At 67.8% G+C, this 14,003-nt stretch overlaps 4 protein-coding genes and 1 non-coding gene across 6 annotated transcripts in view; 1 reads left to right on the plus strand and 4 right to left on the minus strand.

The window, feature by feature from the left end:
- FLNC (filamin C) overlaps nt 1–4,123 on the minus strand; it is a 31,598-nt gene extending 27,475 nt beyond the window's left edge. The window contains exons 1-3 of one of the 2 annotated variants that reach the window (XM_069801445.1): nt 3,250–4,123; nt 588–836; nt 103–200 (exon numbers count right to left, since the gene is read on the minus strand). In XM_069801445.1, the coding sequence (XP_069657546.1) occupies nt 103–200; nt 588–836; nt 3,250–3,586 (684 nt within the window). In that variant the 5' untranslated portion in view covers nt 3,587–4,123. The remainder of the gene's footprint in view (nt 1–102; nt 201–587; nt 837–3,249) is intronic. The other variant, XM_069801444.1, reaches the window with a different exon arrangement.
- LOC138689065 (basic salivary proline-rich protein 1-like) lies at nt 3,828–6,108 on the minus strand. The gene is made up of 3 exons (XM_069802325.1): nt 5,965–6,108; nt 5,765–5,836; nt 3,828–4,403 (listed from the first exon to the last, which is right to left on the minus strand). Exons 1-3 carry the CDS (start codon nt 6,106–6,108, stop codon nt 3,828–3,830), a joined length of 792 nt encoding a protein of 263 aa, XP_069658426.1.
- A 297-nt stretch (nt 6,109–6,405) lies between these two features.
- On the minus strand, nt 6,406–9,229 carry CCDC136 (coiled-coil domain containing 136). Its single transcript, XM_069801471.1, has 3 exons — nt 8,022–9,229; nt 6,708–6,813; nt 6,406–6,615 (listed from the first exon to the last, which is right to left on the minus strand). Exons 1-3 carry the CDS (start codon nt 8,350–8,352, stop codon nt 6,540–6,542), a joined length of 513 nt encoding a protein of 170 aa, XP_069657572.1. The 5' UTR covers nt 8,353–9,229; the 3' UTR covers nt 6,406–6,539.
- Nucleotides 9,230–9,759: 530 nt separating this feature from the next.
- Nucleotides 9,760–9,831, minus strand: TRNAP-AGG (transfer RNA proline (anticodon AGG)). The gene has a single exon. It is a non-coding gene; the product is annotated as a tRNA-Pro (tRNA).
- Nucleotides 9,832–10,810: 979 nt separating this feature from the next.
- OPN1SW (opsin 1, short wave sensitive) lies at nt 10,811–13,676 on the plus strand. Its single transcript, XM_069801463.1, has 5 exons — nt 10,811–11,198; nt 11,356–11,524; nt 11,943–12,108; nt 12,530–12,769; nt 13,403–13,676. Exons 1-5 carry the CDS (start codon nt 10,853–10,855, stop codon nt 13,523–13,525), a joined length of 1,044 nt encoding a protein of 347 aa, XP_069657564.1. The 5' UTR covers nt 10,811–10,852; the 3' UTR covers nt 13,526–13,676.
- The last annotated feature ends 327 nt before the right edge of the window (nt 13,677–14,003 follow it).

The raw sequence follows: 14,003 nt of genomic DNA on the forward strand, positions 1-14,003 counted from the left end.
CATCATGGGACTCACTAGCACCCCACATCCCTTTCCACATGCCCCCCCCCCCCATGCCATGGGGACGCAGAGCCCTCCCAGTACTCCCAGTGCTCCCAGTACCTGGGGGACGCCCAGCCAGTCATCAGCCTGCTGCATGGCCTCCCGGGCATTCTCCACCGGCTGGTTGGGGTCCCAGCTCTCCCAGTCCGGACACAGGCCTGGCACACGGGGGTGGTGGGGAGTTGTGTGTCAGATGGGCACCCCCGGGGGCGGGGGGCTCAGCACCCCCACCCCTCCTAGGGGGTCAGCAACCCCCATCCCACCCCCATTCCCTTTTGCTCCCAGAGCCTCCCAGCACTCTCCAGTGCTCCCCAGCATCTCCCCCAGTGCCCCCCCCAGCATCCCATGCCCGCACAGCCCCGGGGGTGGCTGTCCCCCATTAGCCCTGTGTTTCCCCCCCCAGCGCCCCTTGAGCCAGCACAGACTGGGGGTGCAGTTGCCCCCCGTGCCCCCCCAGGCCCACTAACCGGGGGTGCAATTGCCCCCCATAGCCCATGCCCACTACCTGGGGGTGCAATTCCCCCCACCCAGGACCCCCCCCTCACCGGGGGCACAGTTGTCGACCAGAGCGCCCAGGGCTTTGCCGTCCTGCCAGTCCCGGTGGAAGTTGGTGATGGGCAACTGGGGCACCTTGTTCTGGATCCAGCCCAGCAGGCGCTGCTTGGGGGTCTGCCGGCGGGCGTCTTCCTCCTCCTCATCCTCCCACATGGGCATGGAGATGGAGTAGTGCAGGATCAGCGTCCAGATCAGCCCCAGGATCAGCTTCAGGTTCCCGTCCACGATGGCCTTGCTGTCTGTGGTTACACCGGCACCTCAGCCGCACCGCCACGCGGTGTGCCGCCGGCACCGGCGGGGGTCCCTGACACCCTGCTACTGGGCTGGGGACACCCCAACACCCCAGGGTATGTATGGGTGGGGGTCTCTGCCACCCCGCTACCAGGCTGGGGACACCCCAACACCCCAACATATGGGTGGGGGTCCCTGACACCCCACCACCAGGCTGGGGACACCCCGACACCCCAGGGTATGTATGGGTGGGGGTCTCTGCCACCCCGCTACCAGGCTGGGGACACCTCAACACCCCAACATATGGGTGGGGGTCCCTGATACCCCACCACCAGGCTGGGGACACCCCGATACCCCACGGCACTGTCACCCCTGCCCCCCTAGAGCACCCCACAGCACCCAGCTGCAGCACCCTGACCCCCCCGGGAGACCCCACCTGGGGCACCAGCACCTCCACATCCCCCCACGGCACAGCATGGGGGGGGGACCCCAACATCCCACCGGACAGAACGTGGCGGGGGAAACCCTACATAGCACCCTGGGGTCCCCCCCGTCGCACCTTGGAGTCCCCATCAAAGCACCCTGGGGGTCTCTGACCCCCACAGCACCCTGGCCCCCCCCCCCATAGCAACTTCGGGGTCCCTGACCCCCAAGGCACCCCAAGGGGGGGGTCCCACACAGCACCCTGGGGGTCCCTGGCCCTGGGGGTGTGCCGGAATGGGGAAACTGAGGCAGGGGGCTGCTGGGGGGAGGGGAGCCCCAGGCATCCCGGCCCCCTCCCCCACCGCCCTGCAGAGAGGACCCAGGCATCCCGGCCCCTCCCCCTTCCCTCCCCTCCCCCCCCCCCAGGCCGGAGAGCGAAGCCGGGCGTCCCGGCCCCCTCCCCCCGCGGGGAGGGGACCCCCCCACACCCCCCCGAGCGATCGTGTTTCGGGGAGGAAATGGGCTGCAGATGTGGCCGGGGACCCCCCCACCCCCCATTGCTGGGCCCTGCCGGGGGGGGGGCACCCCAACATCTGGGGGCGACACCCCGGGGGGGGCACGGGAATGGGGGTGCAGGGACACTGGTGGGTCCCCAGGGATGCTTAGCCCTCCCCCCCCGCACCCACCGGGTCTGGATGTGCAAGGAGGAGGTGCGCGCACGAGTGCGTGTGCAAGGAGGGGGGATTGCAAATACCCCTCCCGCACAACACTCGTGGGCTCTGTGCAAACCCCGCAGAGGAAGGGTGTGAGCGTGCAAGCGGGTGTGCAAGGGCACAACCCGCCCGCGCGCCTGCCCACGTGTGCGAGGGCGAGCGTGCGAGGGCGAGCATGCGAGGTGGGGGGGGTCACCCTGCAGCTGTCGGGGTGGCTGGGTGGGTGCTGGGGCCCCATGCGAGGGGCGACCGTGCGGGGGGCGAGCGTGCGAGGGGCGAGCGTGCCCCCGCAGCGTGAGCTCACCGGCACGCGGCCCCCGAGCCAAGAGTGAGCTCAGCGCAGGGCCCCCCCCCCTTCTCGCCCCCGCACGGCCTCGCACGGCCCTTCACATGCTGCGGCCCCTCGCACGGCCTCGCGCAGGGACCAGACCCCCAACGGGCCACGCGCGGCCCCTTGCACGACTGCACGTGTGACCCGAAGCCCTGAGCGGCCCCACGCTCAGCCCCTCGCACGGGGACCGGACCCCCCAGCACAGCTCGACACGACCCCTCGCACACACAACCCAGCTTTGCACAGCCCCTCGCACGGGGGTCAGACCCCCAGCCCGGCCCTTGCACACTCATCCCCAGCTCCGTTCCCGCTTGTCCATTGCCCCTGCTCTTGCACACTCATCCCCCATTCCCACTCCTTCATTGCCCTTGCTCTCACACACTCGTCCCGTTCCCACTACTCCACCAGCCCTGCACACTCATCCCCCACCTGCATTTGTCTGTCGGCCTTGCTCTTGCACACTTGTCCTCCATTCCCACTCATCCACTGTCCTGCCCTTGCACACTCATCCCAAGCCTCGTTCCCACTAGTCCATCACCTCTACCCTCACACACTCATCCCATTCCCACCCGTCCATCACCCCTACCCTCACACACTCATTGTTCGTTCCCACTCATCCATCACCCCAGCCCTTGCACACTCATCCCCCAGTCCCATTCATCCACCAGCCCTGCTCTTGCACACTCCTCCCGTTCCCACTCCTCCATTGCCCCTGCCCTCGCGCACTCATCCATAGCCCCATCCCCACTCCTCCGTCACCCCCGTCCTCGCACACTCATCCATCACGCCCACCCTCGCACACTCATCCCTCACTCCCACGCCTCCGTCACCCCCACCCTCACACGCTCGTCCCCGGCCCCATCCCCACTTGTCCGTCACCCCCCTTGCACACTCATCCCACCCCTCCATCACCCCCTCCCCCTTGCACGCTCACCCCCTCCCTCCCTCACTCACCGATGGAGACCAGCTTGATGTGCTCCCTCTCCAGGAACTCCAAGGCCACCGAGACGTTCTCCAGCTTCATCTGGCGAAAGTTGGGGCGCGGGTGGTACTTGCGCCCCATCTTCTTCTGGCTGAGGACCTCCAGGAGGGCGATGAGGCGCAGGCCATCACTCAGGTCCCGCTGCAGGTCCCCGATGCGCTTGTGGACGCACTTGAGGTGCTCGTTGCACCAACGGGTGAAGGTGTTCTGCTGGATCTTCTTCCAGGGAGCGTCCTCTGCCAAGTCCTTCTCGGTGGCCGGTAGCTCCTCCGGTTCCTCGCCCGGCTGTGGCTCGTAGGTGGAGTTCATGGTGGTGGGTGCTGGTGGGGTGGGGGGCTGTAGACCAGGCTGGTGTCCTGGGTCAGTCCCGGTGTCCTCGCTTGGGGGTCCTGGGGGGGTGCTGGTGCCCTGGGTGGGGTGCCGGGTCAGTCCCGGTGCCCGGGTGGGTGTCCCGAGTCAGCCCCGGTGCCTGGGGTGGGGGTCCCGGATAAGTCCCGGTGTCCTGAAGGGGTCCTGGGTGGGCGCTGGTATCCTGAGTGGGGGTCCCGGCTTAGTGCCGGTGTCCTGGGTGGGGGTCCCGGGTCAACGTGGGTGCCCGGGGTGGGGTCCCGGTTCCCGGTGCAGGGGACGGTGTCCCGGGTAGGTGTCCTGGGTCAGTCCCGGCGTCCTGGGTGGGTGTCCCGGCTGGGTGCCGGTGTCCCGGGTGGGCTCCCGGTTCCCGGTGTCGGCCCGGGTGCCTGGGGACGGTGTCCCGGATCAGTCCCAGTGCTTGGAGCGGGGGTCCCGGCTCAGCCCCGGTGTCCCTGCTGGGGGGGGTGGGGGGGTCCCGGCTCGGTGCCGGTGTCCCGGCTGCGAGGGGGGGGGTGTCCGGTGTCCCAGACGATTCCCGGTAGAAGTTAGCGGGGACAGAGCCGGTCAGCGGTCGGAGAGAAGCAGCGGTTCCCGGTGGGGTGCGGGGTCCGGAGCGGGGGGTCCCGGTCGGTTCCTGGTGCCGGGGGCGGCGGGCGGCGAGTGGCGGCGCTGGGGGCGGCGGCGGCTTTAAGCGCTGCCCCGGCCCGGCCCGGCCCCGCTGCCACGGGATGGGGCCGGCCCGGCGGGGGGGGGGGGGGGGGCCTGACCGCAGCCGCTATTTATAGCCCCGGCAGCACACCGCCACCGTGCTCCCCTCGAAGCCCCGCACCCCCAAACGCCGGTGGCCCCGAACCCCGGCACTCCCAAACGCCGGTAACGCCGAACCCCGGCACCCCCGAAAGCCCAGAACCCCCGCACCCCCAAACGCTGGTAACCCTGAACCCCAGCACCCCTTGAACCCCGGTAACTCTGAACCCCGGCACCCCCAAACGCCGGTAACCCAGAACTCCGGCATCCCCCGAACCCCGGCACCCCCAAACACCAGTAACCCCGAACCCCGGCACCCCCCGAACCCCAGTAACTCCAAACCCTGGCACCCCCAAACGCTGGTAACCCCGAACCCCGGCACCCCCTGAACCCCGGTAACTCTGAATGCCAGCACCCCCAAACGTCAGTAACCCCAAAAGCCCCGAAATCCGGCACCCCCAAACATCGGTAACCCTAAACACCGGCACCCCCTGAACCCCGGTAACTCCGAACCCCAGTAAACCCAAACCACGGCACGCCCCAAAGCCAGGTAACCCCAAACACCGGCACCCCCAAACCTCCCAACACCGGTACACAGAGACCCCCCCCAAACCCCTGCAGCTCCACTACCTCGAAGTCCCCAAAATCCCAAAAGCCCCGAAACCCCGACACCCTAAAACTTTGCCACCCCAGCACCCTGAAACACTGGCACTCCAAAATCCCCAAAATCTCTGCACACCCACACCCCGACACCCCCAAAACACTGGCACCCTGGCACCCCCAAACCTCACCACCCCTGAAACACCGGCACCCCAAAACCTCGGCACCCCAGTACCCCAGCACCCTGATGGCCCAGGCACCCCAACACCTCATTACCCTGACACTCCAAAACCCCAGCACCCCAAAACCTCACCACTGCCAGCACCCCGGGCACCCGGCACCCCAGCACCGTTGGCACCCCAACCCCCCCCACAAAGACCCCTCAGGAAACTCACTTATTTGGGACCCCCCCCCAGAAGACTCAGTTGGGACCCCTCCACTCAGGACCCCCTCCCACTCATGAGTCCCCCACTTGGGACCCCCCAAAAAACTCACAGAAGAAACAGTCCCCCCCAGGACCCCAACTGAGACCCCCCCCAAGCACCCCCCAGGACCCACCACCACCCAGACACCCCTCCCCACCAGCCCCCCCCTTCCCTTCGACCCCTCACCCCAGGCCCCCCCCTTGCTGGGTGACCACCCCACTGGTGGCTCAAGCCATGGGTCCCCTCAGCCGTGCCTCAGTTTCCCCATTGGGGTGGCACATGGGGGGGGGTTCATTCATCTTGGGGGGTGGACCCAGGGTGTCGGGGTCCCCTCAGTGACCCCTGGACCCTGCTGCCCCCCAACATCGTTGGTGCCCCCCCCACCTTGGGGGTCCACCTGGACGCCTGGGTCCTCTTCAACACCCTTGGGCCCAGGCTGGGGCGGGGGGGGGGTGGTAGACACCTGGGTGCTCCAGAGCTGGGTCCTTTGGGGGGGGGGGTAATTTTGGGGAGAGGGGGTGTATCGGGTTCCCCCTTGTTCCGGTGTCCGGCTGCCGGTGTCACCATCACCACGTCACCATTGGCCACCTGCCCTGGAAGCTTCCAGCGGGTGGGGGGGGTGAGGGACACCCAGACGCCTGGGTCCCACCCGGGGGGGGGTGGGGGGACACACACAAGGGGTGCAGGACACCTGGGTTCCTCTCCCATCGCACTGTGACTCAGTTTCCCCCCCCCCTCCACCCTCCACGTCGAGGAGTTCCCTGGGTGGGTGCCGGGGTGGGGGGGGGGGTGCTGAGGGTGCACCCCAGGGTGATGGGTGACAGCGGGTGGTGGGGGGGAACGACGACGACAATGGCCCAAGCGCCTGCGCCAGCGCCTAAAAATAACCCAGCGAGTCAGAGCCACGCACCCGGCACCCAAAATACCCGGGGGGGGGGGGGGGGGGGGCGGGGTTGGAGGGGCATGTCCTGCTCAGGGGGGGTGACACAGACGTGGGTGGTACATGGGTGGCACCCCCACCCCAGGGACCCCAGCACCACCAGCAGCCATACAGAGGGGTATCTGGTGTATTGCTCTGGGGGGGGTCAGGGTGCTCCGGGTGGGGGGGTCAGGACGCCTGCCGGCGTCTCAGCTCTGCTTCAGGTAGGGGTAGAGGAAGATGATGGTGGAGGCCACGATGAAGAGGAGGAAGGGCTTGAGCCCGCCGGTGGTCTCCTGGGGAGGGGATGGGGGTCAGGGCCACCTCCACCATGGTGACACCCTGAGCTCCGGGTCCGTCCGTCGTCCCCCCCCCCCCCACTCCGTACCTGGCTCTGGGTCCCCTCCAGGTACTGAGGCTGGGCGTCCTCGGGGTCCTCGGGGTAGAGGGACACTGGGAGGGGGCCCTCGGTGCCCCCCGGCCCCTCAGGGCACCTGCAGGAGAGGGAAGTGCCGGGGGCTGCCAGCGGTGCAGGGGCACATGGCCATGGGGACAGGGGGACACGGCTGGGGGGGGCACAGGGTACTTGGGCAGGGGGCACCGGGGATGCGGACGTGGGGACAAGGGACATGGGGACAGGGCGAACATGGCCAGGGGCATAGAGGGACATGACTGGGGGCATCGGGGACAGGACTGGGGGGCACAGGGGACATGAACAAGATGACAAGGGGGACACGGCCATGGGGACAGGGGGGATGTGGGTCAGGGGACGTGGGGGACATGGCCAGGGGGCACGGGGGACATGGCTGGGGTCATGGGGGACATGGGCCAAGGGGACATGGCTGGGGCCAGGAGGGACACGTATAGGACCACATCCAGGAGGGCACAAGGACATGGACATGGAGGTCCTGGGGGGTCCCACGGGGGCTATAGGCAGGGGGTCCGTGGGTCCCGTGGGGGCCGTGGGGCGGTACCGGTGGCGGCAGGTGCTGGAGAGGTGCCGGCAGAGGCGGTGGTGACGGTGCCGCAGTGCCCGGTGCTCCTCGCCCAGCATCTCCTGCTGCGCCCGCAGCCTGCCCAGCTCCTCTGCGCGGGACCCCCACCTCAGCCCCACGGCACCGCGACCCACGGCAACCCGCCCCACAGCATGCACCCCTGTGCAACCACCACCCCCTGTGCTGCAATGTCACCCTACCACGCCATGGCCACCGCCCTGCCGCGCCATGGCCACCTTCCCACCTCACCATGGCCACCAGCCCACCATGCTGTGGCCACCAGCCCACCTCACCATGGCCACCGTCCCACCTCACCGTGGCCACCAACCTTCTGTCCCATGGCATCACTGTCACACAATGGCCACAAGCCCACCACGCCATGGCCACTGTCCCACCACACCATGGCCACCATCCCACCTCACCATGACCACCAGCCCACCATGCCATGGCCACCATCCCACCTCACCATGGCCACCAACCTTCTGTCCCATGGCACCACTGCCATACAATGGCCACCAACCTTCTGTCCCATGGCACCACTGCCATACAATGGCCACCAACCTTCTGTCCCATGGCACCACTGCCATACAATGGCCACCAACCTTCTGTCCCATGGCATCATTCTGACATACCATGGCCACCATCCCACCTCGCCACGGCCACCATCCCACCACGCCATGGCCTCCCCCCTGCCATGCCCCACTTACCTTGGAGCCGCACCACCTCGGCGGTGGCACACCGGTGCCGCTGCTCCTTCAGGCGGGCATCGGCACGCAGCGCGGTGGCCTCCAGCTGGTACTGGGCACAGAGCTCCTGCCCGCGCCGCAGCTCTGCCCGCAGCCCGGCCACCTCGTCCCGCAGCCGGGCGACCTCCTCTGCCTGCTGCGCGGCCTCCGCCGTGGCCGCTGCCCGCTCTGCCTGCGCCAGCACCAGCGCCCGCTCCAGCTGCCCCAGCTCCGCTGCCTGCCCTGCCTGCAGGGCGCCCAGCTCTGCCTGCAGCGTCCGCAGCTCCGCTGCGAGGGGGCACCTCGTGGGCATCGCCGCTCGGGGTCGGGGGGGCACGGGGCGCGGGTTTGGGGGTGACAGCCCCTATGGGGTGCCCACCCCCGGGGTTGCACGTCCCTTGGGGTGCCAGCTCCTACGGGGTGCCCATCACCCTGGGGGGTGCCAATTCCTGGGGATGCCCGTCCCGAGGGGGTGCCCATCCTTGTGGGGTGCCCATCCCTGGGGGTGCCTGCCCCGTGGGGCACCCATTTATGGGGTTACCCGTCCCCACGGGGTGCCTGTCCCTGGAGGGGGGGGCTGTCCCGGGTGCCCCCACTCACTGCCCACGGAGGGGGAGGCGCTGAGGTCCATGGCCCTGCCTCTGTGCTGGGGCACCCTGTGCCCTGTGACCGTCTCCTGGGTGATGGTCCCCAGGGGTGGCATCTCTCGTTGCCCTGGCAACCGCCTCCCCCCTTCCCTGGGGGGGCCCTGCCTGCCCGGACGCCTGGGTCCCTTGGGTCAGAGGGGCTCAGGGGGCAGCTGTGCCCCCCCTGCCCAGTGCCACTGTCCCATACCAGCACCCCACCACCAGTACCCCTGCTCCTGCCCTGGGGTACCCCCTCCCTGGAGCTTCAGGACACATTGTGGGGAGTGTTCACTCTGGAGCCTACTGATGGCTATGAGGGACACATGAGGGGGCAGTGTGCCAGGGTGCAGGGGGGAAGCTGGTATGGTACGGTGCGGTACGGTATGGTATGACCCAGCCCAGTATGGTGGAGTGTGGCCTGACCAGGTACCATATGGTATGGTATGGCCCAGTACGGTATGGTACAGTAAAATCCAGTCTGACCCGGTACAGTATGGCCCAGTATGGTACTGTATGGTACAGCCTGGTACGGTACAGTGTGACCTGACCTGACCCAGTACAGCCCAGTATGACCCAGTACAGCCCAGTATGGCCCAGTACAGCCCAGGCAGGACCCCCCCCCCCGCCAATGCTGGGGGCTCAGCCCATCCATGTCTCCCCCCCATCCCCAACCTTGCCCCCCCCCAGCACCGCCCAATCCCTGCCCCAGAGCTGGACACAGCCCCACGGGTGCCCCAAGGCATCCCCACGGGTGGGCACCCCCCCCCAACACCCCCATACAAGGACACAGACACCCACGGAGGTCTACCCCCTCACACCCCCCGGCACCCACACAACACAACAACGGACACGCACCCCCCCGCCCGTGGGATCCGCGTGGGTCCCGGGGGGTGCCACCACCCCACTGTCCCTCCACTCCACCCGGCCTTTATATGCACCCCCAGCCCCCGGGGGGGGGGGGGGGGGGGCGGCCCCAAGAGCCCTTAATCCCCCCCTAAGCGGCTTGTGCTCATCCTTCCTGCCCCCACGGGAGGCCCCATGGTCCCGGGGGGGGGGCAGGAAAAAGGGGGGGGGGCCGCAGGAAAAAAAACTTCGGGCTCGTCCGGGATTTGAACCCGGGACCTCTCGCACCCTAAGCGAGAATCATACCCCTAGACCAACGAGCCGCCGACAGTCCCACCCGCCCCTCCACGGGCCACGCGTGGGAGGTGGCGGGATGGGGGCGGCCGGGGGGTGCTGGTACTGGGCAGTACTGGGGGGTACTGGGGAGTTGGGGGGGCGAGGGGCACGGTGGGGAGGGGGCAACATCAGCTCTGCAGCCCCTCTGAAAGTGCACAAGCCCCTTTCCCCCGCCCCGGGCAAGACACCCCCCCCCGAAAGTGCATGCCCCCCTGCAATGCACCCCCAGCAATGCACCCCCCAACCAGCCAACCCGGCAGTGTACCCCCCCCCCGCCAGTGCACACCCCCCCTGAAAGTGCACACACACACCCCCCCTTTGCAATCCACCCCCAGCAGTGCAACCCCCCCCAAAAGTGCACATCCCCCCCGGTAAAGCACCCCCCGGCAGTGCACCCCAAAAATGCACACCACCCCCCTCCCCGGGCAGTGCACCCCTCTGCCGTGACCCCCCCCACCAATGCACACCCCCCCTTTGACGTTGCACCCCCAAGTAGCGCACCCCCAGCGGTGTGGGGGGCAATAAATGGTGGGGGGGCACTGGGTGTCCCCGTGGGGCTGCGGGGGCACCCTAGGGTGCTCAGGGAGGGGGGGGTGACCTCACTGGGGGTCCCCAAGCCCCCCCCCCTGGAGGACCCCAACCACCCCCCCCGGACCAACCCAGGGCACACAGGGCTGGGACATCCCGGTGGCAGCAAGACCAAGCTTGGGGTGCCCTGTGTATCCCGGGGACCCCTGGGGGACCCCCCACCCCCAAGATGGGTTGGCGGGGGGCCCTTATGCCCCCCCCCCCCAAATCCCCCGGGAACCTCGGCAATCGGCTCGGCCCAGCTTAGGGAGGCCGATTAGGCTCTCAGCCCGGCTTAGCCCCCACTAATCCCCAAGTTTGCCCAAGGATGAAGCCCTGATCCCCCCCTCAGCCGTTAAGCGGCTTGGGGCTGGGCAGGGTATATCAGAGGGGGAGGGCAGGGGACCACCGTGTCCCCCCACCCCCCCCAGCCCCATCACCATGTCGGGTGACGAAGAGTTTTACCTCTTCAAGAACGGGTCCTCGGTGGGACCTTGGGACGGTCCCCAATATCACATCGCTCCGCCGTGGGCGTTCTACCTGCAGACCGCTTTCATGGGCTTCGTCTTCTTGGTGGGCACCCCCCTCAACGCCATCGTCCTGGTCGTCACCGTCAAGTACAAGAAGCTGAGGCAACCCCTCAACTACATCTTGGTGAACATCTCCTTCAGCGGCTTCATCTCCTGCATCTTCAGCGTCTTCACCGTCTTCGTCTCCAGCTCCCAGGGTTACTTCGTCTTCGGCAAGCACATGTGTTCCTTGGAGGGCTTCGTGGGGGCCACCGGAGGTAGGTGGAGGCGACCACTGGGGTCTGGTGGGGCTGTAGGGTTTGGGGTGACCACCATGACCCAGTGGGGCTGTAGGTGGAGGTGACCACCGTGGTCTGGTGGGGCCATGGGGGTTGGTGGGAGGTGGGTTGAGGTCCCGGTGGTGTCCCCCCCCAGGGCTGGTGACGGGGTGGTCCTTGGCCTTCCTGGCTTTCGAGCGCTACATCGTCATCTGCAAACCCTTCGGCAACTTCCGCTTCAGCTCCAAGCACGCCCTGATGGTGGTGGTGGCCACCTGGGTCATCGGCGTCGGTGTCGCCATCCCCCCGTTCTTCGGGTGGAGCAGGTGGGGGGGGGGGGGGGGATGGTGGGCAGGGGTGGGCAGGGTGCTCATCTCCAGGAGTGGCTGGTGGGGGGGTCATGGGGGTGCCATGGGGGTGTCAGGAGGGTCCTGAGACACCCAGCAGTGCCATAGGGGTGGCACGGGGGTGCCAGGAGAGCGCCGAGACACCCAGCGGTGCCTTGGGGGTGGCACGGGGGTGCGGAGCAGGATAGCAGTGCCATGGGGGGGGGTTTCATGGGGTGCCATAGGGGTGTGGAGTAGCCCAGCATTGCCACGGGGGTGCCCCAGGGGTGCCATGGGGGTACCACGGGGGTGCCAGGAGGATGCCGAGACACCCAGCGGTGCCATAGGGGTGCCACGGGGGGTGCCACGGGTGTGCCACGTGGCACGGAGCGGGGGGGTGAGTGCGCCTGCCCCACAGGTACGTGCCCGAGGGGCTGCAGTGCTCCTGCGGCCCCGACTGGTACACGGTGGGCACCAAGTACAAGAGCGAGTACTACACCTGGTTCCTCTTCATCTTCTGCTTCATCGTGCCCCTCTCCCTCATCATCTTCTCCTACTCCCAGCTGCTCAGCGCCCTGCGGGCCGTGAGTCCCAGGGGCACAGTGGGCACGGGGAGCCCAGGGGCTGCGCACACGTGTGTGCAAGGGTGGGAGGATGGCGAGGTGGGGAGGGTTGAGGGAGGTAGGGAGGAGAAATGGCCAAAGGGAGGGAGGAGAAGAAGCTTGGAGAGCAGAAGAGATGGAGTGGGATGGAGGGGGATGGAGAGATGGAGAGATGGAGGGGTGGGGAGATGGAGAGATAGATGGAGGGAGGGAGGGGTGGAGGGATGGAGGGATGGGGAGATGGAGGGATGGAGAGATAGATGGATGGAGGGATGGAGGGATAGAGGGATGGAGGGATAGAGGGATGGAGGTAGGAAGGGCTGCTCGGACAGGAGAGAGGCAGGAGGGCAGGAGGTCCGGCCAGGGGCCGAGGTGGGACCCTGACCCCCTACTTTGGGCGCAGGTGGCCGCGCAGCAGCAGGAGTCGGCCACGACGCAGAAGGCGGAGCGGGAGGTGTCCCGCATGGTGGTGGTGATGGTGGGCTCCTTCTGCCTCTGCTATGTGCCCTACGCGGCCCTGGCCATGTACATGGTGAACAACCGGAACCACGGCCTCGACCTGCGCCTGGTCACCATCCCTGCCTTCTTCTCCAAGAGCGCCTGCGTCTACAACCCCATCATTTACTGCTTCATGAACAAACAGGTGCCCCTGGGGACACCCCGGGACATCTGGTTGATGGGGACATCCTGGGGACACCCAGGCGACTGGGAACATCCAGGGGTGCCTGAGGACACCTGGGGACTAAGGATGTCCAGGCACATTTGGGGACCAGGGTCATTTAGGGGTGCCCAGGGACCAGGCATGATCATGGACCAGGGACTGGGCACCAAGGATGCCAACGGACTGGGGACGTGCAGAGACCAGGGACACCTGGGGACAAGAACACCCGGGGACTGAGGACACCGGGGACACCCATGGCTGCCCAAGGACATCTGGGGACCAGGGACACTTGGGGACCAGGGACATCCAGGGACGCCCAGGGCCGAGGGACACCTGGTGCCAACAGACTGGGGACATCCCAGGAGCAGGGACACCTGGGGATGAGGGAGACCCAGTGACACCCAGGGACTGGGATGCCTGGGGACACTTGGGGACACCTGGGAATGCCCAGAGCCGTCTTCCAGGGCGGGGGGTACCATTTTCCCAGGGACAAGATATGGGGTCAGCATGGCATCAGGGATGGGAAGACAGTCCCAGGGATGGGGGACAGGGAAGGGGGACAGGGGACACGCGGGACCCCCCGAGGCTGAGCCGGCCGCGTTCCCATCCCTGTAGTTCCGCGCCTGCATCATGGAGACGGTCTGCGGGAAGCCCATGACGGACGACTCGGACATCTCCAGCTCGGCCCAGAGGACGGAGGTCTCGTCTGTCTCTTCCAGCCAGGTCAGCCCCAGCTGAGGAGTCACCAGCGCCCACCCCAGCTCCAGGACCCCCCGGCTGTCCTCGCTATGGGGCGGGGGCTGCCTTGGAGGTCCGGGGCCGCCCCCTCGGCCAGCCTAGGATGTAGGCGCGGGTGGGACAATAAACCACCGCCGCGGTCTGAACGCAACACCGAAGTCTGAACGCAAACGCCGAGCCCGTCTGCGCGTTGGTGGCCCCACGGCAGGGTGGGGACGGGGGGGTTCTGTGGGTGACTCAGCCCCACGGCTGTGGGACAGGATGGATACCAGCACAGGACCCTGCCCCCTTGTCCTGCTCGGGACCCACAAGTGGTGGTGGGGCGGGGAGGTGGGGTGCTGCCCTCTCCCACCACCCATGGGGTTGGGGAGGTGCTGAGCCCCAAAATCTGTGGGGCTGGGGTGGAGCGGGGGGCCTCATCCCTGGGGCTGGATTCCATCTATGGGGCTAACGTTGTGCTGAGCTCCCAATCCATGGG

Source organism: Haliaeetus albicilla, chromosome 14 (genome assembly GCF_947461875.1).
Source record: "Haliaeetus albicilla chromosome 14, bHalAlb1.1, whole genome shotgun sequence".
In the NCBI taxonomy this organism is placed as follows: domain Eukaryota; kingdom Metazoa; phylum Chordata; class Aves; order Accipitriformes; family Accipitridae; genus Haliaeetus; species Haliaeetus albicilla.

Coding starts and splice junctions, on each gene's coding strand:
- OPN1SW (XM_069801463.1), top strand. CDS start 10,853: ATGTCGGGTGACGAAGAGTTTTACCTCTTCAAGAACGGGTCCTCGGTG. Junction 11,525..11,942: donor CCGTTCTTCGGGTGGAGCAG/GTGGGGGGGGGG, acceptor CCTGCCCCACAG/GTACGTGCCCGAGGGGCTGC. Junction 12,109..12,529: donor TGCTCAGCGCCCTGCGGGCC/GTGAGTCCCAGG, acceptor CTTTGGGCGCAG/GTGGCCGCGCAGCAGCAGGA.
- CCDC136 (XM_069801471.1), bottom strand. CDS start 8,352: ATGCCCACGAGGTGCCCCCTCGCAGCGGAGCTGCGGACGCTGCAGGCA. Junction 6,814..8,021: donor CGAGGTGGTGCGGCTCCAAG/GTAAGTGGGGCA, acceptor CCTCTCCTGCAG/GTGCCCTGAGGGGCCGGGGG. Junction 6,616..6,707: donor TGGAGGGGACCCAGAGCCAG/GTACGGAGTGGG, acceptor TCCCCTCCCCAG/GAGACCACCGGCGGGCTCAA.
- LOC138689065 (XM_069802325.1), bottom strand. CDS start 6,108: ATGGGAGAGGAACCCAGGTGTCCTGCACCCCTTGTGTGTGTCCCCCCA. Junction 5,837..5,964: donor CCAATGGTGACGTGGTGATG/GTGACACCGGCA, acceptor CCCCCGCCCCAG/CCTGGGCCCAAGGGTGTTGA. Junction 4,404..5,764: donor GTGGGGGGGGCACCAACGAT/GTTGGGGGGCAG, acceptor GGCTATAAATAG/CGGCTGCGGTCAGGCCCCCC.